The sequence below is a fragment of the Moesziomyces antarcticus genome (assembly GCF_000747765.1).
Source record: "Moesziomyces antarcticus DNA, scaffold: scaffold_v10004, strain JCM 10317, whole genome shotgun sequence".
Classification (NCBI taxonomy): Eukaryota; Fungi; Basidiomycota; class Ustilaginomycetes; order Ustilaginales; family Ustilaginaceae; genus Moesziomyces; species Moesziomyces antarcticus.
Window position 1 is genome coordinate 916,359 of NW_014639006.1, and position 21,710 is coordinate 938,068.

At 59.4% G+C, this 21,710-nt stretch overlaps 9 protein-coding genes across 9 annotated transcripts, besides 7 other annotated features; 4 read left to right on the plus strand and 5 right to left on the minus strand.

Annotated features, from left to right (window-relative positions):
* Positions 1-1,230: 1,230 nt before the first annotated feature.
* On the minus strand, positions 1,231-2,059 carry PAN0_004d2452 (uncharacterized protein; the record flags this gene model as incomplete). Its single annotated transcript, XM_014802396.1, has 2 exons — positions 1,231-1,463; positions 1,768-2,059. 2 exons carry the CDS (start codon positions 2,057-2,059, stop codon positions 1,231-1,233), a joined length of 525 nt encoding a protein of 174 aa, XP_014657882.1.
* Positions 2,060-2,263: 204 nt separating this feature from the next.
* PAN0_004c2453 (uncharacterized protein) lies at positions 2,264-2,728 on the plus strand (the record flags this gene model as incomplete). Its single annotated transcript, XM_014802397.1, has 1 exon — positions 2,264-2,728. One exon carries the CDS (start codon positions 2,264-2,266, stop codon positions 2,726-2,728), a length of 465 nt encoding a protein of 154 aa, XP_014657883.1.
* Positions 2,729-2,944: 216 nt separating this feature from the next.
* PAN0_004d2454 (saccharopine dehydrogenase) lies at positions 2,945-5,254 on the minus strand (the record flags this gene model as incomplete). Its single annotated transcript, XM_014802398.1, has 1 exon — positions 2,945-5,254. One exon carries the CDS (start codon positions 5,252-5,254, stop codon positions 2,945-2,947), a length of 2,310 nt encoding a protein of 769 aa, XP_014657884.1.
* Positions 5,255-6,186: 932 nt separating this feature from the next.
* On the plus strand, positions 6,187-7,719 carry PAN0_004c2455 (TAFII28-domain-containing protein; the record flags this gene model as incomplete). The annotated part of the gene is made up of 3 exons (XM_014802399.1): positions 6,187-7,130; positions 7,213-7,300; positions 7,381-7,719. 3 exons carry the CDS (start codon positions 6,187-6,189, stop codon positions 7,717-7,719), a joined length of 1,371 nt encoding a protein of 456 aa, XP_014657885.1.
* A 78-nt stretch (positions 7,720-7,797) lies between these two features.
* On the minus strand, positions 7,798-9,693 carry PAN0_004d2456 (phenylacetyl-CoA ligase; the record flags this gene model as incomplete). Its single annotated transcript, XM_014802400.1, has 2 exons — positions 7,798-7,918; positions 7,991-9,693. 2 exons carry the CDS (start codon positions 9,691-9,693, stop codon positions 7,798-7,800), a joined length of 1,824 nt encoding a protein of 607 aa, XP_014657886.1.
* Positions 9,694-10,310: 617 nt separating this feature from the next.
* Positions 10,311-10,335: a sequence feature (In-frame stop codon was detected at splice-junction site;~cyclopentanone -monooxygenase).
* Positions 10,336-10,773: 438 nt separating this feature from the next.
* Positions 10,774-11,301: a sequence feature (In-frame stop codon was detected at splice-junction site;~cyclopentanone -monooxygenase).
* Positions 11,302-11,516: 215 nt separating this feature from the next.
* Positions 11,517-11,631: a sequence feature (In-frame stop codon was detected at splice-junction site;~cyclopentanone -monooxygenase).
* Positions 11,632-11,750: 119 nt separating this feature from the next.
* Positions 11,751-11,832: a sequence feature (In-frame stop codon was detected at splice-junction site;~cyclopentanone -monooxygenase).
* A 75-nt stretch (positions 11,833-11,907) lies between these two features.
* Positions 11,908-13,035: a sequence feature (In-frame stop codon was detected at splice-junction site;~cyclopentanone -monooxygenase).
* Positions 13,036-13,133: 98 nt separating this feature from the next.
* Positions 13,134-13,409: a sequence feature (In-frame stop codon was detected at splice-junction site;~cyclopentanone -monooxygenase).
* An 84-nt stretch (positions 13,410-13,493) lies between these two features.
* Positions 13,494-13,574: a sequence feature (In-frame stop codon was detected at splice-junction site;~cyclopentanone -monooxygenase).
* Positions 13,575-13,788: 214 nt separating this feature from the next.
* PAN0_004d2458 (glycoside hydrolase family 16 protein) lies at positions 13,789-15,636 on the minus strand (the record flags this gene model as incomplete). The annotated part of the gene is made up of 2 exons (XM_014802401.1): positions 13,789-14,733; positions 14,848-15,636. 2 exons carry the CDS (start codon positions 15,634-15,636, stop codon positions 13,789-13,791), a joined length of 1,734 nt encoding a protein of 577 aa, XP_014657887.1.
* Positions 15,637-15,720: 84 nt separating this feature from the next.
* On the plus strand, positions 15,721-17,161 carry PAN0_004c2459 (uncharacterized protein; the record flags this gene model as incomplete). The annotated part of the gene is made up of 5 exons (XM_014802402.1): positions 15,721-15,941; positions 16,232-16,412; positions 16,477-16,819; positions 16,934-16,989; positions 17,072-17,161. The coding sequence occupies 5 exons, from the start codon at positions 15,721-15,723 to the stop codon at positions 17,159-17,161; spliced, it is 891 nt and encodes a 296-aa protein (XP_014657888.1).
* Positions 17,162-17,289: 128 nt separating this feature from the next.
* On the plus strand, positions 17,290-18,083 carry PAN0_004c2460 (uncharacterized protein; the record flags this gene model as incomplete). The annotated part of the gene is made up of 3 exons (XM_014802403.1): positions 17,290-17,457; positions 17,543-17,657; positions 17,743-18,083. The coding sequence occupies 3 exons, from the start codon at positions 17,290-17,292 to the stop codon at positions 18,081-18,083; spliced, it is 624 nt and encodes a 207-aa protein (XP_014657889.1).
* Positions 18,084-18,265: 182 nt separating this feature from the next.
* On the minus strand, positions 18,266-19,987 carry PAN0_004d2461 (family 16 glycoside hydrolase; the record flags this gene model as incomplete). The annotated part of the gene is made up of 1 exon (XM_014802404.1): positions 18,266-19,987. One exon carries the CDS (start codon positions 19,985-19,987, stop codon positions 18,266-18,268), a length of 1,722 nt encoding a protein of 573 aa, XP_014657890.1.
* Positions 19,988-21,710: the final 1,723 nt, after the last annotated feature.

Here is a 21,710-nt window from a genome sequence, read left to right on the forward strand (position 1 = left end):
TGGTTGCCGAGCGGTGCGCGAGGAAAAACGTGTCGCTAGGCGAAGCCTCGCAGCGTGGTTCGGCTCAAGAGCCTTCTGGCTCCATCTTTCGAAGACGCCGCAAGCTAAGCGAGATCCCAAAGTTACCCTAGCGCGTTCAGCCCCAACCCCGATCAGCGCGGGGGGGCGCGGATGGCGTGGACTAAGGTGGTCTGCATGGTCGATGCGACTCGCGTGTGCTCCGGCACAGTGTATACCCGCAGCTAGTAGGCAGCATCCGACCCCACGGATTCTGGGGCCGCCGCATTTCGCCTGGCTAGCGAAGTGCTGTCCAACTACGACCCGAGCCAGGTGGCGGCTCGCTCCGTCGCCTCTCGCCTAGATATCCGCCAGCCTCGACGTTACATCCGTAGCCGCCCGCGCTACGAGCTGATCAGCGTCCCACTCAGCCGATTTCCAGGCGAGCTGGTCAAGCGCCCAGATCGAGGTGGCGAAAGGCGGTACCGGCACGGCGACTGCGGCGAATTTCAGAAGCTCTCACCATGCACTTCCAAAACATATTGTCAACGGGCGCAGCCGTCGGCATTGGTTTTCACGTCGAATCGGAACGTGCAATATCAGCTGTTGATGGTGTGAGAGTATCAGCGTGGACGAGGGGATGTCAGTTTCGAACTTGTCCACGCAGAGAACGGCCTGCCACAACAGCAGGCGGGTCAAAACTAGACTCAACCCGGAGCCTGTCGTACGCGCTCCAATCACAGACGCTGGGGCGGTTAGCGGAGGCCGAACAGGCAGACCTGCACTTCGCAACCTGGCCGGCCTTGGCTCTTTGCGTTGCATCCACTCTTTCCGAACCCTACCCGGCCATGCGGCGAGGCGACGCAGATGGGTTGAGGGCCACCTCGGCCGGGACGCCAAAAGTTCCCATGCATGCAACGCTGCAGGTTTTAGCTCGCCAGCGACCACATGCTAAAGCCCCGCCGTGCTGCGCTTGCGCCCATCCTCTCTCCAGTCCTGCAGGCATGAACTGATGGCTGCAGCGGACATGCATGGGTCCGCGACCGCAGCCGCGGTTGACGCACATCAGGCAGAATCCCAGTCTTCTGGCTCGCCCCAGAATACCCTCAATTCGCAATTCAGAACCAGCACAGAAGGCGGTCGGATCCGGGCTTAAAATTAAGACGTTCTGTTAGAGCCTGTATTCCTCCGCCTTCGAGGATTTCGAGCCGCGCTTTGCTCGAAACATCGTCGTCACGAGTCGTTTGTGGCCGTCTCAGAGTGTCGACCCGCAACCTCGAGACCAAGCACAAATGTCCCGATCCTGATCAGCGCTGCCCACATATCGTAGCAAATGAGGACGCTTGTTGGTCCGAGTGAGTGCGAATTTTGACCGCCCACCGACTTCAAATGAAGCCGTCGTCCACCCGCATCCGCTCCCAAAAGGCCGGTAACTTCGCTCACCTCGGCGTAGATGAAGTAATCGTCTTGATCAGACGTCGGTGAATAGTCAGAACTGATGAACACGGAAGGCGAAGCTCTGCTTCCGTGACTTAAGCTCTAAGTTTCGCTCCGATCCGACTCCCTCCCGCCGTCCATGAGAAACATCCTATCTCTACGTTATGAGAGCGGCGCCATCCCGGTTCGGAACTAAAGACGAGGTCGGGGCATGCCAAGATATAAAGCAGAACGGTGCAACAGCCGGGTGGGGCTACAAGAGCCTTGGCGATGCATCATCAGTAGCCCCCACACTCATTGTGACCCGTGAGCATCTGCGCCAAGCATGTGTACTCCTTGAACTCTCGCTGGCTCCCATACGTTTGAGATGAAGCGGTGTACTCTTGGCAAGCCCAAATGTCACAGAAACTTCCCGTAGGCTGGTCTTGTAAGTGGGCGTCTTCTTGCACGTTTCGCTTCCGACGGCGGTACGGTAGGAACGTGCTCTTGGCCACAGCATCCTGGGAGCCGGTGGGCACACAACGGCCTTGGCATGACCCGCTTGCGTCATCCGAGAGTTCCTCTCACGCAGCTCCACGCGGCTTTCTTTGTCCAGATCGAGTCGGCCTGAGGACTCAGCGGGCATGACTGGCGGATCGCTGTCAGCATTCTGCGACGCAGAGCAAGCCAGCCAGCGGCTCTCGCACGTCGAGCGAAGGCGGCATCCCATCCAAACAGATATAAGACGACTCGAGTTCGAATCGCTCCCTGGCTCTCCTCATCCACTCTGAAAGCTGCCAAGTCAAGAGCCCCTCCATCAAAGCCAAGCACACGTCAAGCAATCGCAAGTATGCTCAACCTCCGCCTTCCATCCTTTTCCCGTCTGGTCGTGGCAGCAGTGCTGTGCGCCATGCTGGTGGTCTCCACATCTGCCGGACTTATCCCGAACGTCGTCTCGAGCACCGAATTTGTCGCTCATACCAATGGCGGGCTGGTCAGGGCCTTCAAGTCTGGTGACAAGTGGTTGGTCGAGGGCTTCGAGAACGCACTTGAACACGCTGTTCCCCTGCGCGAGTCCACCTCCTTCGGCCGCATGCTTCCCAGCCACGACGTGACGTTCACGCCAACCTCCTCGGGTGTCACCGTCTACAATCCCGACTCGCGCTTCCACGCCATCAGGTTTGCCGGAAGCGGCAAAACCTATCTTATCTCCCCGAAGTCCAGGCAGACTATCGACGGCGTCACAAAGCTCCAAGCTCAGCAAGCAAGGTTGTTCAAGCTCAAGCCCGACGCTCAGATCAACTACGCCGAATAGCTTGCAACGCTGCAAAGTCTTCGAGGCGAGCCAAATCCGCCGTCGCGTCCTGTTTCACTGTATCCTGGTCTGGGTAAAAGAGCCGGTCTCTACCCATAGTGCTCATATGTGTAACAAGACAGTGCTCAATAGAGATGCGCCACAAACTGAGTGTCGTATTCGTGAGAAAAGTGTAGGAACTGTACAGAATCTTTTTGCTTACGAAGAAGGCATCGTCTAGACGTAGCGCTCCTCGAGGGCAATGCCCTCCTTCTCGAGCTCGAGACGGATGGGGTCGCAGATGTCCTTGGTGTAAGGAGCCAGGATACCGGTCTTGGTGAGGGCCGGGTGGCCCTCGAGGATGAGACGGGTAGCAATGGCGCAGGGAACACCGACGAGCTTGGCCATCGACGAGGTTCCGTGAGGGATACCGTAGTCGAGCAGCGTCGAGGTGAGGGTCTTGTGCTCGCCGTTGGCAGTCTCGATCTCGAACTTGTGCTGGAGCATGACCATGTCGCGCTCGCCGGGGGCGTAGGCGCACTTCTCCTCGAGGGTAGCGCAGAGCGAGTCGAGCGGGTTGCCGGCCACCTTGCCGGCCTCCTGCTGGGCGGTGCCACGCACGGTGACGGGGGCCTTGGTGGAGAAGAGGTCGAGCCAGCGCAGACCGCGGATGATGGTCTCCTCCTCCTGAGCCGACTTGAACGAGACCTTGGTCTTGATGGCAGCGATCAGGTCGGTCTCGGCAGTGGAGGCGGCACCGACCATCTTGGCGGTGACGTCAGCCCACGAGGCCTTGGTACCGTAGGCAAGGAAGTCCTTGGCCTCCTCGTCGAGGAAGCCGAGCTTGACGAGGGCGAGGATGAACTCGGGGAAGCCCTGGTATCGGAGCGTACCGCGGATCACAGTCTCGGCCTCGGGGATGTTGTACCACTGCTTGAAAGGAGTCGAGTCACGGTTGGGGTAGGCGACAAAGGCGAAGGCAGGGTTGATGTAGAAGCTCTGGGCAGCGGCCATGAGCTCCTGACCCGAGACAGTGAGCTCCTTGCCGTCCTGCCAGAACTTGGCCGTGTTTCGGAGTGCGAGAAGCACACCGCGCGACGACCAGGAGAACTTGTATCCGAGCGGGTTGTCGGCCGCCTCGGGGGCAGGCAGACCACCGCAGTAGGAGAGGAAGGACTTGATCTTTCCGCCCTCGGCGTGCACGTCGTCGATGGCCTTGACGGCGTAGAGGTGGTCGAGACCGGGGTCGAGACCGATCTCGTTCATGACGGTGATGCCGGCCTTCTTGATCTCGGGCTCGAGCTCGCGGATAGCGTCCGAGACGTACGAGGTGGTGACTACGTTGACCTTGTGCTCGCAAGCGGCCTTGATGACCGAGGCATGGTAGATGTAAGGGATGAGCGAGATGACAACGTCGTGGCCCTTGATCAGCGCCGAGAGTGCGGCAGGGTCGTTGACGTCGACCGAGGTGGCGTTGGCGTTGTGGAGGCCCTCGATGAGGCGCTGCGAGTGCTCGATCTTGACCGAGGCGACGGTGAGGCTGTACTCGGGGAAGCGGGTGACGTACTCGGCGAAGGGCTTGGCGACGTAGCCGGAGCCGAGGAGGAGGATCTTCTTGGGAGCACGCTGAGCCTTGGCATTGCCCTCACCAGTGGGGATCACACGGCCAGGGGCGGGAGCACCCTCCTCAATGACCTTGCGAGCGAACTCGGGGACGATAAAGGAAGCCTTGTGCACCTCCGAGTTGTAGTATCGGCAGTCGGGCACCTGGCGGAGGGGCTCGCGAACGTTGCGGTTGGCGTCGAGCGAGCAGACGACGAAGCCGATCTGACCGGAGGGGTAGGTGGGGATGGTGGTGAAGGCGTAGTCGGCGACGGGGAAGAGCTCCTTGGTGGAGCGGCGGAGCTCGCCGATGAGGTTGAGGTGGATCCAGACACACTCGGCCTGGGTGGAGATGTGTCCTCCGGGCTTGAGGGCCTCCTTGAGCAGGGCGAAGTAGGGCTGCTGGAAGAGCACCTCTGCGGGGCCGACCGGGTCGGAGGAGTCGGTGATGATGACGTCGAAGCTGGCCTTGTTCTTGGGGTCCTTGAGGAAAGCGAAGCCGTCGCCGATGATGACCTTGGACTTGGGGTGGTTGAGACCCTCGGCCATCTTGGGAAGGTACTGCTGGGAGACACGGGGGACAGCCTCGTCAATGTCGCAGAGAATGGCCTCCTTGACCGAGTCGTGCTTGACGACCTCGCGGAGGACACCGCCGTCACCGCCGCCGATTACGAGAACGCGCTCGGGGTTGGGGTGCGAGGCGATGGGGAGGTGGGCAATCATCTCCTGGTAGGAGAACTCGTCACGCTCGGTGCACTGGATAACGCCGTCAAGGACGAGGACGTTGCCGAAGGTGGTGGACTCGAAGACGAGCACATCCTGGAAGAGCGACTTCTCGTGGTGGAGGATGCGCTGCACCTGGAGGCTCATGGCCTGACCGGGCCATTGCGAGTTGGTCTCGTGGAACCATCCATCGCGGATGTTGGGGTGAGTGATGACGCCCATTTTTTGCTTTCAAAGGTGGGACCGATGGAAGAGGGGGATGAAGGAGGTGGTGGTGGAACGACAGGAGCGTGGGCGGAAAGAGCTCACCACTTGACGCCGCCATGGCCGACACTCTCGGCCTGGTGCCGAACCCAGTCACACCCAAAAAGCTTTGGGCCGTCACAACTCTGCGCTGTGCAGTACCGCTTTGGCCTGTCCGACGTGAAGGCAGCTTCCGATGAGCCCTGCATCTCTCTCTCCACCTGTTTCGAAAGCGGCATCAGAGCCCACGTGTTTGTTGTTTCTTCTCCTGCTTTCTTCCAGCTCGCCCCGACCGGCACGACGCCTCACAAATTTTCTTCGCGCAAAAAAAAGTGGTTTTCTTCCTGCTGGACCGTGAGCGAGCCGCTTCGGCCAGACTCCGAAGCGAACAGGCCACTCCACTGGGCATCACCAGCTTTCGCCAGCTTTCGCCAGCCCGAGACTATCTGCCTTTTTGAGCATCCGGGTGATTGATGCCAGCTACGACCTGTGCTAGGGTTCATCTCTAGCTAGGCACTACGTAGTCTCCGTCTCGCTGCGACTTTGTCTTCGCCGTCAAAATGGAAGGTGCTCTGCTGGGAAGAGAGGTGTTGCCTGCCGCACGGTGAGATCCCGAGGCAGTTCGGCGAATCTCCGGCGCGATTTTGCAGAAATGGATCAAAGCCACGCTTACGGCCTAACATCTATTCTGTAGTCACGTGATCAAAGTGGAGCTAGGACCCTCCTGCATGCTTGCTTCTCGCTCGACACTTTCCGTGCAAGCCACCCAACACAATCACGATCAATACGAACGGCGGCCCTCTTCGCTACCCCTCAACAGCGGCGCCGAATCTACTGCACCTGCTACTACGACGCACTGAGGCACAGCGACTGTGACCATGTCAGGGTCGCAGCCGCCTCAGGGCGCAAACATGCCTGGCATAGACGTGCCGAACTTCACCGGCGAAGGCGTCATACCGGCCTCGTTCTTCGACATGCCCCTCGAATTTGGAGGGGGCGGTGAAGATGGCAGCCAGTACTATCAGCCAATGTCTGGCTTTCCAATGGGTGACTTGCCGATGTCGCAAGCATCCGACTTTGACGCGCTACAGGCCCAGATTGCCGCCAGTATGCCACCAATGCAAACGGCCTCGAACCCGGGCTTCATCCCACCGAACCATGCTGCGATGTCCTCCTCACATCCACTATCTGTAGTCAAGATGGAGACGGATGAGCCGACTTCGGCTGCCGGCTCGTCACCCATGACCGCCGGTCCATCCACGCCCAAGCCGGCCGCGCCCAAATCCAAAAAGGCTCCTGCCAAGCCCAAGACGGAGTCGGGTGAGACGAAACCGAAGAAGCCCAAGAAGAAAGCAGCTGCCACCGATGGCGCAGAGACATCAAAGGGTGGAGAAGCACAAGCAGCGTCACCAGCGCCAGTCAAGCCGAAGAAGCCTAGCAAGAAGAAGAAGGCCGACAACAAGGATGCACCCGCGTCCGCCGCTGCCTCGCCGGCACCCTTCATAACCCCTGCATCTCCTGCCAAAGAGGCCAAATCAAAAGGCAAAAAGTCGTCCGGAGGAGCGAAAGCAGGCGCCAAGACGGCTGGCAAGCAGAGGTCGTCCACGGCCAGGTCAGTTTCGCGCATGTCATCGGTGGGCAGAGAAGCAAACACGCCTGGCGCCTCGCGGACTGCTAGTCAGCGACCAGCCGATGCTGAAAACAACGACGAGGAAGAGGCTCCTCGCGAGGCGCCGCCTGGAGAGGACGACGCAGAGGACGAAGAGGTCGAAGCTGACGACGGAGTGGAAGAGCTCGGCAAGGACCACTTCTCGACACAGGAAGCCATCTACGCAGCGCAGCAGCGCAATATGGGGTGAGTCCGTCTAAAGAACTGCGTGTTCAGTCTCTGGGTCGACATTTGCTGACCCGCCGTCGAACCAATTGTGATGGTACAGTCTGCTGTCCATGGTCATGGACGAAGACCAGTTGGATCGCCACATGGCGTCGCGTAGAGGCGCTCTCAACAAGGCGAGCGTCCGAAAGGTGAGTTCTTGCAACCGCGACCGCTCTCTTTGTACGCGTTCAAATCCTGACGTTGGCTGCCGCCGCGCCGCTCGCCACAGCTGGTCAACCACGTGCTCTCCCAGTCGGTCTCGCAGCATGTGGCCATGGTCGTCTCGGGTGTGGCCAAGATCTTTGTGGGCGAGATCATCGAGAAGGGTAAGCATCGCGGTCATCCGCATCAACACGTTACGGCCGTGCACTCAGAGCTGACATTGTCGTTTTCGGGCGCTACAGCACGCGAGATCCAAGCTGCGCGCAATGAGTCGGGCCCGCTGCGTCCGAACCACCTGCGCGAGGCACATCGCCAGTACTATCTCCAACGCGAACGGCCGGGTCACTATCCGCCCGGCACCACCGCAGGCTTCCCGGGCGTCGGAAAGCGCCGACGCATGTTCTGACCACACGCAGCCTCTTGTCACACTCTGTCTGCGACTCAACATGTATTAGTATCGACAATTGCATCCGCATTCGAGCGCTCAAAGCTTTGCGGCAACGTCGCGCTTCTGGCGCAGATCTTCTGGCGCGAGCTTCTTGGCCATGTCGCGCATTTCGCGACGCAGAATCTTGCCCGAAGCGGTCTTTGGGATCGCATCGATGCTGTGTGCGCCATAAAGGTGGGGTCAGTGACGGGTCCAGGAGTCGGTCAGAGCGCTCTGAGGATCAACTTACAATGCTACACCGCACAGGTGCTTGTAGCGGGTCTTGTTGTCCGCGACAAACTTGAGGATGGACTGGCGGATTTCGTCTTGCTGCTTGCTGCCGCCGGAAGCGGCGCGTTTCTTGGCGTCCTGCGAGAGCGCGATGAATGCAAACGGCAGTTCGCCTGCGGATTCGTCCTGAATCCCAATCACGCCCGCATCCGACACGTCGGGATGGTCGAGGAGGAAGCCCTCGAGCTCAGCGGGCGCTACCTGGAAGCCCTTGACCTTGATGAGCTCCTTGAGACGGTCGATGAAAAAGACATCGCCGTTCCTGTCGATCCTGACTTCGTCGCCGCTGCGCAGCCAGCCTCCTTCCACATAGGTCTCGCGCGTCGCCTTTTCGTTGTTCGTATACCCGAGTGTGATCTGGGGCCCACGCAGCCAGAGCTCACCAAGCTCGTCGTAGCCGACCTCCGTGCCTTCCGAATTGACCACCTTGGCCTCGGTGTTGGAGAAGAGACGCCCTGCCGATCCCATGACGACAGGCTCGCCTACAGGGAACATGGTCGTGACCGAACACGTCTCGGTCATACCGGATCCCTGGCCCCAGTCGAGCTTCGGGAAGATCTTGCTGAATTGCCTGCTGAGGTCTTCGGACAGTGGTGCAGCGCCGACCATGGCAAAACGCGCCACCTTGCGCAGCTCGTCCAGATACGGCGCAACGCTCGGGTCCTTGCAGAAGAGCACCACCATGGGCGGCACGAGCCACCACACGCTGATCTTGTACTTGATGATGGTCTTGATCATGGCTTCGATGCCACGGAACTTGCTGATGACAACGTTGGCAATGCCGGCGTAAAAGGGAAAGTGCGTACAGGTGCTGAGGCCAAAGATGTGGACCTGGGGCAGGACGCCAAGCGAGACGTCTTTGCCAGGGCAGAAGCGGCCTTTGGCGCCAAGACTGCTGCCGACCTTGTTGAAAGCCATGGTCTGGAGTGCGTTGGAAGTGACCGCAAAGTGCTGGATCGCAACACCCTTTGGTAGTCCAGTCGTGCCAGATGAGAACAACAGAAACGCGATCTTGGTCTTGGCCTCGCCTGGCTTGAGCTTGTATCGTGTAGAGGTGAGGATGGCGTCGCCCTTGGCCTTGACAATGTCACGACCTTCCTCGATGAGGCCGGCGAGCGTCCATGCGCCCTGCGACTTGCGCTGGATGCGGCCGTAGTTGGATTCGGAATACTTGAGTACGGTGTAGGGTTCCTGGATGATGACGATGCGGTCGCGCGGGATGTTGGCGATCTTTGCGGCTTCGAAAGCATTCTTGAGCGAGACGGGATCCTCGCTCACAAAGAGCAGCTTGGAATTGGACTCTTGGATCTGCAGGCCGAGCTCTTTTGCCATGAAAGCAGCGTTGGCGGGCGAGACGACGGCTCCGAGGCGATGCATGGCCCAGATGGTGGCAGGATAGTAGATGCTGTTGGTGGCGTAGATGGCAGCACGCGTGTCGGGCTTGATGCCGCACTTCTCTGCCAGCGCGACGGAGAGAAGGTCGGTGTTCTCCTTGGTCTCTTCGAAAGTCCATTGTTGGGCGGTCTGCTCGTCGATGAAGAGCGGGAGACCGGTGTTGCGCGTATCGGGACGAGATGAGGGAAAGTATTCGAACAGAAAGCCATAGACGTCGAGGTGGTCCGGAAGCTCCTTGACGGGCTCAGCGGCGGATGTGAAGATCATAATCGCAGGAATACTAGTTTCTGCAGAACGGATGATGAGGCGGCTAGGAAGATGGACGGGTCGTATATGAAGGAGCACTGGAAGGAGGCGGGCGGGAAGGAGCCAATGAAGGTGACGATGGAAGAGCTCCCATGAGATGCTCGGACTCGAGTCTCGATATGCTGAAGTCAAAGCTTCGTGGCGGGAGCCGAGAGGAGTTGCGCCGTGCGCACCTGCGGGTCTTGGCTGTGGGGTTTCTCGAAAAGCTGGACGAATGCACAACCGCCCCGGCTAATCCACTGCGCCGAGAGCCGCGCGTGGAGGAGGCGACAAAGCCTTTGTGTTGTGCTCAGCTCTAATTCCACCCAACGCCAGACTCTTAGCTCAACGCCGGCATATCCGCACCTCGCCGAAAGCTGGGGGAATGACACCCGCGCTCCAGCCAACCTGGATTGTCTGGACACGCGGGATGAATGTTATCCTCAATCAGCTGGCTTCCGGTGGCGCTCGGGTCAAGAAGGCACTACGCGAACACTTTGGGCCTCGTACAGCTAAAGAGAGAGAGACAATTATCGGGAAGAGCTGTCTTGAGAAGTGGACAAAGCCCAGATCTTCATATAATCGAGCTCGGTGATCCAATGCGCGCGCATGAAGCTTCAACCTGTAAGTTATCGAAGGCGGCATGGAGATGAGCCTGCACTGTGTTGAGCAGATGTTCTGCGGGGGGTTTGGCTCGCCGGGCTTGGCTTGCGTATTTCCGCATCTCCGCACGAGCCACGTCGAGCGCTGCTTCACTCGCCTGCACCAGACTGCGGCTACACACCGCAGAAATGCAGTCGCGAGCGGCCGGATGAATCAAGCCCTGTCGGATTGCGCGGACTCCCACCCAAAAAAAAATGCGGGGTAAGCCTGCCTGCCCACTTGCTCCCACCTGGCATCTGCACCCTGGCCGCTGCAGAAAAGGCTGCCCGCCACATGCCAGCCACAACTCCACTGAGTGACGGCAGCCAGGCAAGTCCGACCCCTTGATCCTACGCAGTCAGCCCTTTACTGTAGTCTCACACGGCTGATGCGCATCGGTCAATTTAACGATTCGGTCAGAGTCCGACGTGAGGCCAACTCAGTGGGCAGCGGGGAGGCATCCTCGTCTTCCCTTTGACGTCTGCATCAAAGTGGAGGAGTCCTTGGGCTCTCAGCACAATGCGAGCGTCGGTTGTGCCGAGCATAAGCGAGTCGCACATTTCCATACCGCTTTCGAAGATGGGCGCTCCTGGCGGCTGTTCGGCGACCCGCGCGGCGTCTCGAAGTCGGCACTTCCGACCATCTTGGACCCTGCCCCGCCTTGCGCTGTTACGCTTGGCGAAGCAGCCTTGCCAGCTTTCGGACAAGCCGCCTTCTGCTGCGGGCTAGCTCTTCCCCACCCCTCGGCATCTCTCGAGCATCAACTCGAGTCGACCACCGAATATGCGGGGCAAATTGGCAGTCCCGCCACAGCCCCACCGCGTCTAGCCGCCCTGGATCAGATGACCCGCTTGATTGCCGCCGCCTCCCCACCGAGTGGCGATTCCATCTCCACGTTGGCCTGGGCCTCGACGTGGCCACTTCCGCCGCCGACGGCGCTGCCTTGTGGTAATCGATCAAAGATACACTGACTCGTCGGCACCCTTCCGCTCCCCCCCTCCTTTCGGTGGGCTAGAATGCGTCACCTGGCGGCATCTCGGCTGCCCCACCCAGCCTGCAAGCACAGCCAACAACACTGCATATAAGGCACCGAATCACACTCTCACCCTCCGCCCTTCTTCACCTTTGCGACCGAGACTGTTTTGCACCCTGATCGCAACCAGCGTCTTCGCCAACTATCCCGACCATCTATACTTTCTCTTGCTTCGACACACCCAACATGACCCAGCATTACGACGCCGTCTGCGTGGGAGGCGGCTTCGCCGGAATTTATCATCTGTTCGTTTCCACGCAAATCGTGGAGAGGCTGACAGCACATGTTGTCGAGCGTCTGAACATCCGCTGAACCTGTTTGTCTTTTCTTCGTTCTCCGCCGCCTTCGCCTCTTCCCATTATAGATACATGCTGAGAAAGCTCGGCTTCAACGTGCATCTCTTCGATGCGGCGCCTGATTTTGGCGGCATTTGGAGGCTCAACTGCGTAAGTAATACTGTCATTTGCATGCATATTTAGAGCGGCCGTTGAACTGACACGTCACGCTGGCACCTACCCCAGTATCCCGGAGCTCGAGTCGACAGCGAAGTCCCGCTGTACGGTCTCTCTTTCCCCGAAGTCTGGAGATCGTGGAACTTCTCGTGCAAGTATCCGGACTTTAAGGAGCTTCGCCAGTACTTCAACCACCTCGACGAGAAGCTCGAACTTCGCAAGGATTGCAGCTTCAACCACCGCGTGCGCAGCGCGCACTGGGACGATGCTGCACAGAAGTGGACGCTGACCGCAGGCCCGAGCGAGGACAAGACCGTCACCGTCACGGCGCAGCACGTCATCTTCTGCCTCGGCTTCGCCTCCAAAGTCAACATCCCCAAGATTCCAGGCATGGAAAAATTCAAGGGCAGGATCGTCCACACGGGAGAGTGGGAGGAGTCGATCGACTGCACGGGCAAGAAGGTCGCCGTCATCGGCACCGGTGCTTCGGGCATCCAAGTGAGCCAGGAGATCGGACCCCTGGTAGACCGTCTTACCGTCTTTGTTCGCACGCCCAACCTCGCTTTGCCCATGCGACAGCAGAAGCTCGAGGCGAGTGCTCAGGAGGCATTCAAGGACATCTATCCCGAGATCTTTGAAAAGCGCAAAAAGACCTTTGGCGGCTTCCACTACGACTTTGACCCACGCGAGACGCTCTCGGTCTCCGCCGAGGAGCGAGAGAGGCTCTACGAGGAGCTGTGGGCACGAGGTGGCTTCCACTTCTGGCTCGAGACCTTCCACGACCTGTATGCCAACAAGGAGGCCAACAAGACCGCGTACGACTTTTGGCAGAAGAAGGTTGCCGAGCGCATCAAGGATCCCAAGAAGCGCGAGATCCTTTGCCCCGAGGAGTGGCCCCACACCTTTGGCACCGTCCGCCCCTCGCTTGAGCAGAACTACTACGAGGTCATGAACCAGGACAATGTCGAGATCGTCTCGATCAAGCGTGGAGGCGACGAAGGAATCAAGGAGATCACCGAGACCGGCGTCAGGCTCAACAGCGGACGCGAAATCGAGCTCGACCAGATCATCCTCGCCACCGGCTTCGATACGCACACCGGTGGATTCAAGCAGATCGACATCCGTGGCAAGCAGGGTCTGCCGCTCACCGACAAGTGGTCGCAGGGCTGCAACTCGCTCAACGGTCTCAACACGGCTGTAAGTCTTGACATCACGTCCAACACCTGTCAGCCAGATGATTTTGACACCACCTTTTTTGTCCATCTTTTTTGGGCTCTTCTTTTGAATCCTTGCAGAAATTCCCGAATCTCTTCTTCCTGTATGGACCTCATGGTCCTACGGCATACTCGAATGGTCCCTCCACCGTCGAGGTGCAGGCCGAGTGGGTGTGCGAGTTCATCAAGTACATGCGCGACAACAAGATCACGTCATTCGACGTCGACGGCCAGGCCGAAGCCAAATTTGGCGAGCACATCAACGAGCTCTCGGCCAAGACGCTCTTCCACGAGAGCCACGGCTGGTACATGGGCCGCAACATCCCAGGCAAGCCGGTCCAGGCGCTCAATTTCACCGTAAGTTGCCCCTTCCGACGTTAAGGGTCCCATCTGATGCTGACCTTTCGTTGTGTTTCTGATTTTCGCATCGCTGAATCGCAGGGCGGCATCCCGCTGTACGTCACCGAGCTCGACGAGTGCAAGAAGGCCGGATACCAGGGATACGACCTCGTAAAAGCCTGAACAAGCTCGTTCGTGCCTTGATAGCTCGCATACGCTTCCTTTCCCCATTTGTGGTTCTTTAACTTATTCGGTTGCATTCTCGCGACTTTGCAGGCGATGGAAAGGCAGGCAGCGATGAATTGAGAATGCAGAGTGCGTGGGAACGGAACAACGATGCTAGAGAAGCTAAGAACGGGCAGAAATGAGCGTGGCGTCAGGTTCAGCCGAGCATGGCTCAGCAGCCCGTGAGACGGTTCTTGGGGATCTTGGACTTGGGGTACTCGGTGATGTTGCGGTTGTAGTAGATCTCCTTGTTGTTCTCGATGTAGTCGTACGTGGGGCGGTCCGCGGGGTCGCACCCGACGCGGTCGGGCTGGCCGTCGCGCTGGTAGACGCGCACGTAGTCGACGTACATGTGCGCCGGGAACTCGAGCTGCGTAAAGTCGGGCACCTGGAACGACTCGGAGATGGCCACGTTCAGGATCATGAACATCGGCTCCGTCGGCACCAGGCGCTGGCTCACGTCGAGCTCGGGCACCGGGCCAATAGCCTGCCCATTCAGCGTCCACATCGGACGGCCGTCCATGTACCAGGTGACGGATGCGTCGCCATTCTCGTTCCAGTCGGGCGAGTACTCGACGCCGAATGTCACGTAGCGTCCACCCACCGTATTCTCGTACGCGATATCCGGCACTTGACTCAGCGCCGAGACGGCCTCCTGGATGGCACCACCCTTGTACGAGTTGAGCTCGGTGTTGGCATCCCAGATGCGAATGTCGCCAGCCGCCGTGCTGTTGCCGTAGTAGTAATCGACGTCGAACGGAGCCATTTGAAGCGACTGCGAGGTCTCTCCGTGCCCGCCGGCGACGTTGATCTTGGCCTCGAGGATATCGAGCTCGGGAGCGGACCTTGCAACGCGGTGGTTGGGGCCAGGGTGCTCGGTGCCGGGGCAATTGCACGAGGTGAATCGCATGCCTGGCAGCCACGAGAGCTCGTTGTTGTACGATGCCGAGAAGAGGCCGTTTGCGTCGAGAGCTTTGGGCGGCCCGGTTCCGTTGATGTATGTTTGGTTGGGCAGGGCGCCCGTGTCGCATCCTTGGTACGAATACGGCCACATGCCCTCGTTGGTGGCGCCGTAACCTGGACGGCCCAGATTGCCCTGAGTCCACAGGCCTGGCCACTGTTAGCGTTGCGAATCCAAAGCGAAGGAAATGAGAACGTTGGGTCAGTGCTGATCTGGATGAAGACTGCGGAAAGGCGCCATCACGGCGTGTGATGGCACGTGACTACTTACGAATCCGGGAACGGTGTGGCTTCCGGGCAGACGCGCCGAGATCTCGTAGTATGCGCCCTGGAAGCAGACCTTGTTCCAAGACTGCACCATTCCGGAACGGAAGTTCTTGTTGTTGGTCTCCCTCTCTTCGACCGAGATGACGAGAGCACCGCCGGTGGTGTTGACTGCTTCTGGTGAGTACCACTCGAGATCGCCGGTACCCCAGTACCACAGATCGACGGCCTCCCAGTAAGGGTCGTCGCCTGGCCAGAAAGACCTGCCCTCTTGCTCGAACTCGTCCGAGAAGACGAGGTGCCAGGCACTGCCGTCGATGGGGGAGGTGCGCCTCATAGCGGATGGCGGGGTGTCTGGGTCAAGGAGACCGCGCTGTGTGATCGCAGTGAGGCGCTCTGGGCTCTTTGGGTTGATGTCGATACTATCAAACACTTTGCTGAGCACCACCACGAGAGGATAGCCCAGGAAGAGAGCGAGTAGGCCCAGAGCAAGCAGGATGAGGGTCAAGACATTCAGCATACCTCTGGTGCTGATGCAGGTGCCCGAGCGCTTGTCGAGCGCCTTGTCGTTGTACAGGTAGTCATCCTCGTCGTCGTCGTCGGTCAAGAGTGGCGCGGCGGGCGCTGATCTTGGTCCATATGCGCCTTTGGCATAGCCGCCCTGCTGCACGGGCATGGTGTAGTATTTCTGCGAAGACGAGCCGCTGCTCGAGTCGGTGAGCACGGAAGGCCGTGACGACGCCATGCTGGGCGGATTATCCGCCCTGTGGTAGCCTCCTCTGGACCTGTCGGCCATGACTGTGTGTGTATGTGGAAAAGGTGAGGCGAGTGCCGTGCTGACGTCCTGTGGATCTGTCTTTGGTCTCGCAGGTCAACTCGAATGGGGCAGGGGAAGGCTGCGGAGCGAGAACTTGATGCGGACAACAGCTTGTTGGTGTTGGTGAAGAAGGAAGGACTGGCTTTTGCGAATGGCATGTTGGTCTTCACAGCGAAGCGCACCTCTGACGAGCGACGTCAAGCGGACACAATCAAGCAGCACGAGGGCTACACAGGCCTCAAGGCGCCGTTTGGCGTACAGGCAGTCGACGGAAGCATTCGACAGTACGTGTGATTGCCAGCTTGGGCAAGTCTCCGAACGGACGAGGATCGGCGAGGGGCTCAAAGAAAGTCTTGGCTTCCTCGACGCATGAGCACAGCCTCTGCGTCCGGCTGCAGGCGCACGCTATTTGACAAGCAGGCCGTCTGATACGCGAGGCTCCACCCCACTTCCCGCAGCCCTTTCATTCGGCCCGCCCGACCATGTTTGGCGTGAGAGATTTCGCACACCCTCTGCGGCTCACCCGGTGTACAATACGCCCTGCTGGATCATAATCGGATCACCCTACGACCAGCAGCGACGAGGCTGGATCATTGTCAGCTCTATCGAGAATCGCCCTGTTCAATGCCGGCGACGTCTCTCCATGCTTTTCTGGCGTGCGGGGCGGAGCAGCAGTGATGTTTGGTGCCAAGCAATTTGGGTCGGATGCCAAGACTTGGCAGATGAGCACGCGCCCGCGATCTGAACTTCTGCTGGTCTGCAGGCGGAGATTTTGGTTCGAGAATTCATGGGCGCTTCAACACACGCCCAGGGGAACAGACGCGTCCGAACCCCGGTCCACGCCAGTCTACCGAGGCTCTACACGCCGCCATGGGAAGGCCCTATTCTTGGCTGCAGCAACACATAGCTGCTGAGGGTCTAGGCAGCCACACGAGGGCAGACCCACGAAAGCTGACAGGTGGACCCGCGCTGCTCCACAGCCAGAACGTGGCAGAGGCCAGCAGCGCACTGTCGGACGGATCCCCTGCGACTAGGAATGCCAAGAAGCTTGGATCCACGACGCCCTCGCACTGCACTCGCACTGCACTCGCACTGCACTCGCACTGCACTCGGAAGCTCCGATCCCTGATGCACCCTCTGTCTCTGCTTCGCTTGGTCAGCTGTTGCCCCTGGCCGTAGTTGCTGTGTAGAGAGGTACGGTCGATATGCCTCGGGAGCCCACCGGTGCCGATTCTTAGCGTCGGCAAGCTTCGCAGAAGCCTGTTGGCGCACACAGGGTCGGCAACTCCGAGGCCACGGCTGTGGTGGTCCGGCGATCCACGTCTTGTCCTGGTGCATGATCGTCTGAGCGTCTCCAACCTTGACCTACTACCACTCTGTCTCTGCACTCCCATTCTGTCTCTGCGGCACACAGCAGACGACGCCGGCTCCCACAATCTGTCGCATCCTCACCACCATCACAGACTCCAGCCCGGCCACCGACATCGCCAAACTTGATCGCTAGCAAAGCAAGGCACGCTTATACCTGATACAACTCTCGACCGACAGCCACTCATCCCGGGCAACATCGTGTTAGCATCCCACTTTCCACCCTGACCAACAGTCTCCCTGCGGCTCCAGTGCGCCTCGACAATGGCACGCTCCATCCAGCTCCTCCAGGCTTGCCTGGCATACATTGTGCTGCTGAGCTTGGGCGCGGTTCAGGCCGGCCGCCAGCGATACGCCGTACTTCACGCAGGCGATGAGCCCATGCTGCAGGGCACCTGGTCGTCGGGATCTGGCAAAGTGACCACCGGTTCCGTAAGTCTCAATGTTCCACCCGATGAAGCTTTGTGACCTGTCCAGCGTTCTGACGCTTGTTCGCCTCCGCTTCGATGCATCACAGGGCTTCTTCAACCCAAGCTCGAGAAGCTTCATCGCTCCAACGGTGCCCGGCCAGGCATACAGCTTCACACAAGACGGATTCTGGGAGTTTGCCAAGTACCGCGTGACGCCCAACCGTAAGTCATCCTCATCCTCAAGCCCAAGCTCGAGCCTCCCGACGCTAGGATCTGACCCGGTTCTCCCTTTTGCATGAATACTCAGCTCGCAAGCCAGAATGCATTCAGAGCCAGCTGATTTGGCAGCACGGCAACTACGTTTTGCACGCCAACGGCACGCTTCAACTGTGGCCCATCGCTCGAGAGGGCGCACAGCTGCTCACTTCCAGCTGTCCCGGCGGCAGCCCGCCCGAAGAGATGTACGACGTGCCGGAAGAGTACACCATGGTCGACACCTGGATCGACCTGCACCATGGCGTCTCCAGCGCAGCGCTCCGCCTCACCGACGCATGGGGAAACCGCTCGCCCAGCTTGTACAAGATCTACGACCCGCCCATGATGCTTCCCACCGACCCGCTCTATCTCGAATACATCGGTATTCCCTGATGGCGTTCTCGCCTCTCACGCAGCAATAGACAATACCTGACCGTCTTGCGAAGCGAAGCAAAGCGAAGCAAAGCGAGGCTGGAAAAAAGATTGCAAGTGGAGTCCGCCGAAGCAAGGTTTGCTCGGGTCGAGTCTATGAGTACATTGTTCTGAGAGAAAGGAGAGTATGCTTGTGGGAGCGATCAGCAGCCCTGCAGCTTGTTCTTGGGCCAAGTATACTTGTCGCGCGGGAACTGCGTGAGGTTGTTGTTGTAGTACAGATCTTGGTGCGTCGAGATAAAGTTGGCCGTCGGGTGGTCGGCAGGATCGCACGAGATCAGGTCGGACTGGCCATCCTTCTGGTAGACACGCACGTAGTCGACTTCCATGAAGGCCGGGAACGTGATGCCGCCCTCGCCAAAGTTGACTGTCTGGAAGCCGCTCGAGATGGCCAGGTTCATGACGATCGCCATGGGCTCGACGGGAATGATGCGCTGACCAATGTCGAGGTTGGCGCGCGCCGGGAAGGCCTTGGGGTTGACAGTCCACGAAGGTTTGCCGTCCACGTACCACGTCATGGAGCCGCTACCGTCGTAGTTGAAGTCCGGGCTGAACTCGACGCCGTACGTGACATATTCGTTTTGGGTCAGCTGGAATCCGCGGTCGGGGACGCGAGTGACGGACGAGACGGCTTCCTGGATCTGACCGCCGGTGTACGTGTTGAACTCAGTCAGGGTGTCATCGTAGATCTTGGCGTCGGCGGACGAGTTGCCCCAACCGTACGCGTCATCGAACGGCGCCACTTGAAGCGACTGCGAGGCGTACGAGTGACGCGCGCCGTCCTTGTACTGCACCTGCACTTCGAAGATGTCGATCTCTGGGGCCGAACGAGCCACGTTGTTGTTGGGACCGGGGTGGTCCTGGCCTGGGCACGTGCAAGACGAGTACCGCATGCCGGGAAGGTAGGAAAGCTCGCCGTTGTACGCGTAAGTGCCCGAGGAGTGGATGGCGAGGTCCGGACCCGTGCCGTTGACCCAGGTCTGATTAGGAAGGATGCCAGTGTCGCACGACTGGTACGAGTAGGGCCAGGTGCCTTCTGTCGAGGCAAGGTATCCTGGACGGCCGAGGTTACCCATGAGCCACACGGCAGGCCAGTATCCACTGGTGCTGGGAGCGCCAGGGAGGCGGACGCTGAACTCGATGTAGCCACCCTGGAAGCAGAACTTGTTCCAAGACTGGACCATGCCAGAGCGGAAGTTCTTGTTGTGCAGCTGGTGCTCCTCAAGCGCAATCACTAGGGCGCCGCCAGTAGTGTTCACTGCCTCGGGCGAGTACCATTCGTAGTCACCAGTTCCGGAATACCACAGATCGACGGCCTCCCAGAAAGGATCGTCGCCGGGCCAAAAGGTCCTGCCGTCCTTCTCGAACTCGTCGCTAAAGACGAGATGGTAGGAGGCCTGGTCGTAGCTGCTGGACCACTTGAGAGCGCTCTGTGGAGTGTCGGCATCGACGAGCGAAACAATGTCGAGGGCAGGCACCTGTCCTGAGCCGTTGGTGCCGCCGATGCCAAATGCGCCCTTGGTATCATTGTCGTACATGTTTTTGACCTTGATGAGGACGGGATAGCCGAGGAAGAGCATGATGAGACCGAGGGCGAGGAGAGTGAGGGTGAGGATGTTGAGGAACCCTCTCAGGTTCCAGCCATGGGAAGACGAGTCCCATTTTGTGTCGATCTCGTGGAGATAGTCGTCCTCCTCTTCGGTGGTGGCATTCGGGGCGAGCTGGTACTTTGCAGCGCCTGAAGGACCGGCATTGGGACGAGCTAGAAGGCGATCATGCTGGGTGGATGGAGTTGCGGCGAAGCTGGTGGAGGAGCTGGAAGGAGGGCTGATGGACGACGAGCCAGCGCCGTACGGGTTGGGCATTGTGAAGAAACGTGTGGCTCTGCGTGAAGCCTGTTGACAAGAGGATGGTATCTATGCAGAACACGACTGACGGGACGGAAGCTGATGAGTCCAGAGGGCGAAGACGGCGAGAGGAGGACGGATATCAGCGCAATGCCGGCGTCGGCACGGAGGTAAGGAGTCTGACGCCTTTATGCCCTGATCAGCGTGATGAGGAGGTGGGGACTGTGACGAGGGTGTTGCAATGGGTGAAGGTGCGAGGGCGGTGTTGGTTGGAGGGAAGTGAGGTAGGGAGAAGGGGAGGAAGGGGCTCAAGATGAAGGCTACAGAGACACGGTTGAAACTCAAAGCATAAGTGCGGCATGGCTGTGTGACGAGTTGAGGGTGTTGGATGCCAGCCTTTCGGAGGCGCCGAACGTGTGTACATTCGCCGTTCGAAGCACGCTTCGGCGAGCCGGCACAAAGGGGGGGAGTGTGTGAGCTGAGCTTCTGCGTCTGAGGATTGCGAATGTCACAGTTGGCCGCATGAAAAGCTCGGACAAAGCGCTGGCCGGAGGCGGAGGCCAACCGCAGGGCACGAGCGTGGACCGGCGTGCGGGCACCGTCGGTTGAGCTGCACGAATCGCAGCAGACAGCGCCAAAGCGCAGCGTCGAGCCAATCGGCACGGCGATGCACCTTTGGATCAGCACAAATGGGGCGATTGCGCCCAAGCCCTACATCTTCGCACCGCACAGCCTACGCTTTTGTTGTCCATCCGTTGCTACCGCCCACCGCCCGTCGACGCCGAAAGCCATTGTGCTGCAGTCACCACGTCGGCATCTTCAGACAATCGTCACCTCGGAGCAATCTGTCAAGTCTGACTCGAACGACGGAGCAGCATGAGCCAGCCCTGTTGGTGCGGAAAACGCGTGCTGGCAGGCCGCGCCGATGCATTGGACGGCAGAGTTGCACTGCAACGCGCCTCGGACTCGAGTCAAGGTCTGAACGCCGCTAGACCGCTGCAGCGGAGCCCCTGTTTGCGAGATTCTGCAGCGCGTTATCCGAGAGGCCCATAACAAACTAGCGTGCGCTTTGATGCTCAGGAGCCAGAGGGGGAGTGTGCTGCGAATTCGAGCCGAGGATCGATTCGCGAAGCATTGAACGCCGTGCTGCTCGGCCGCGCTTCGAGTCGTGATCAGCCGCGAGTTTCAAATTTGATCTGCAACGAAGAAAAAATGAGCGACACAGCCCTGGTGCCCGCTTCTGGCTTCATCGATGCTCGGCAGTGCCGTATTCTCCGAAGAAAATTTCTCGCAGGCCTGCTGCACTGCCATTTCGCGAGGGCGGACGAAGAATTCACGAGATGTGTGTCATGCGGTAATCGGGCAGCAGATAGCCCACCTCACGTCACCGCGCCGAGGAGAAGCCGCGAATCGGCCGATCGGGGCCGCAAGCCGTTTTCATGCCAGGACGCGGCGTCGGTGTTGGGCCTGCGGTTCAGCTGCAGGCTTCATGCGATACCTCGGCCTGAACTCTAACAGCACAGCAGTTGCCCCATGTCCGCCAGCCTCATCATCATCGTCTGCCGGTCCCGGTATCCTCTGTGTCCCCGACGTACAGCTAGCGAGGGCCAGGGTCCACGCACATGGACCATGCTTTCCTGTTCTGGAGGGTGGACTCGCCAACGCGGCGTGCAAATCGAGACCAAGGTGGAGCGACGGTTTCCATCGGCTGGGGCCCCAAACCAATCCTTCGCAGCGCGCA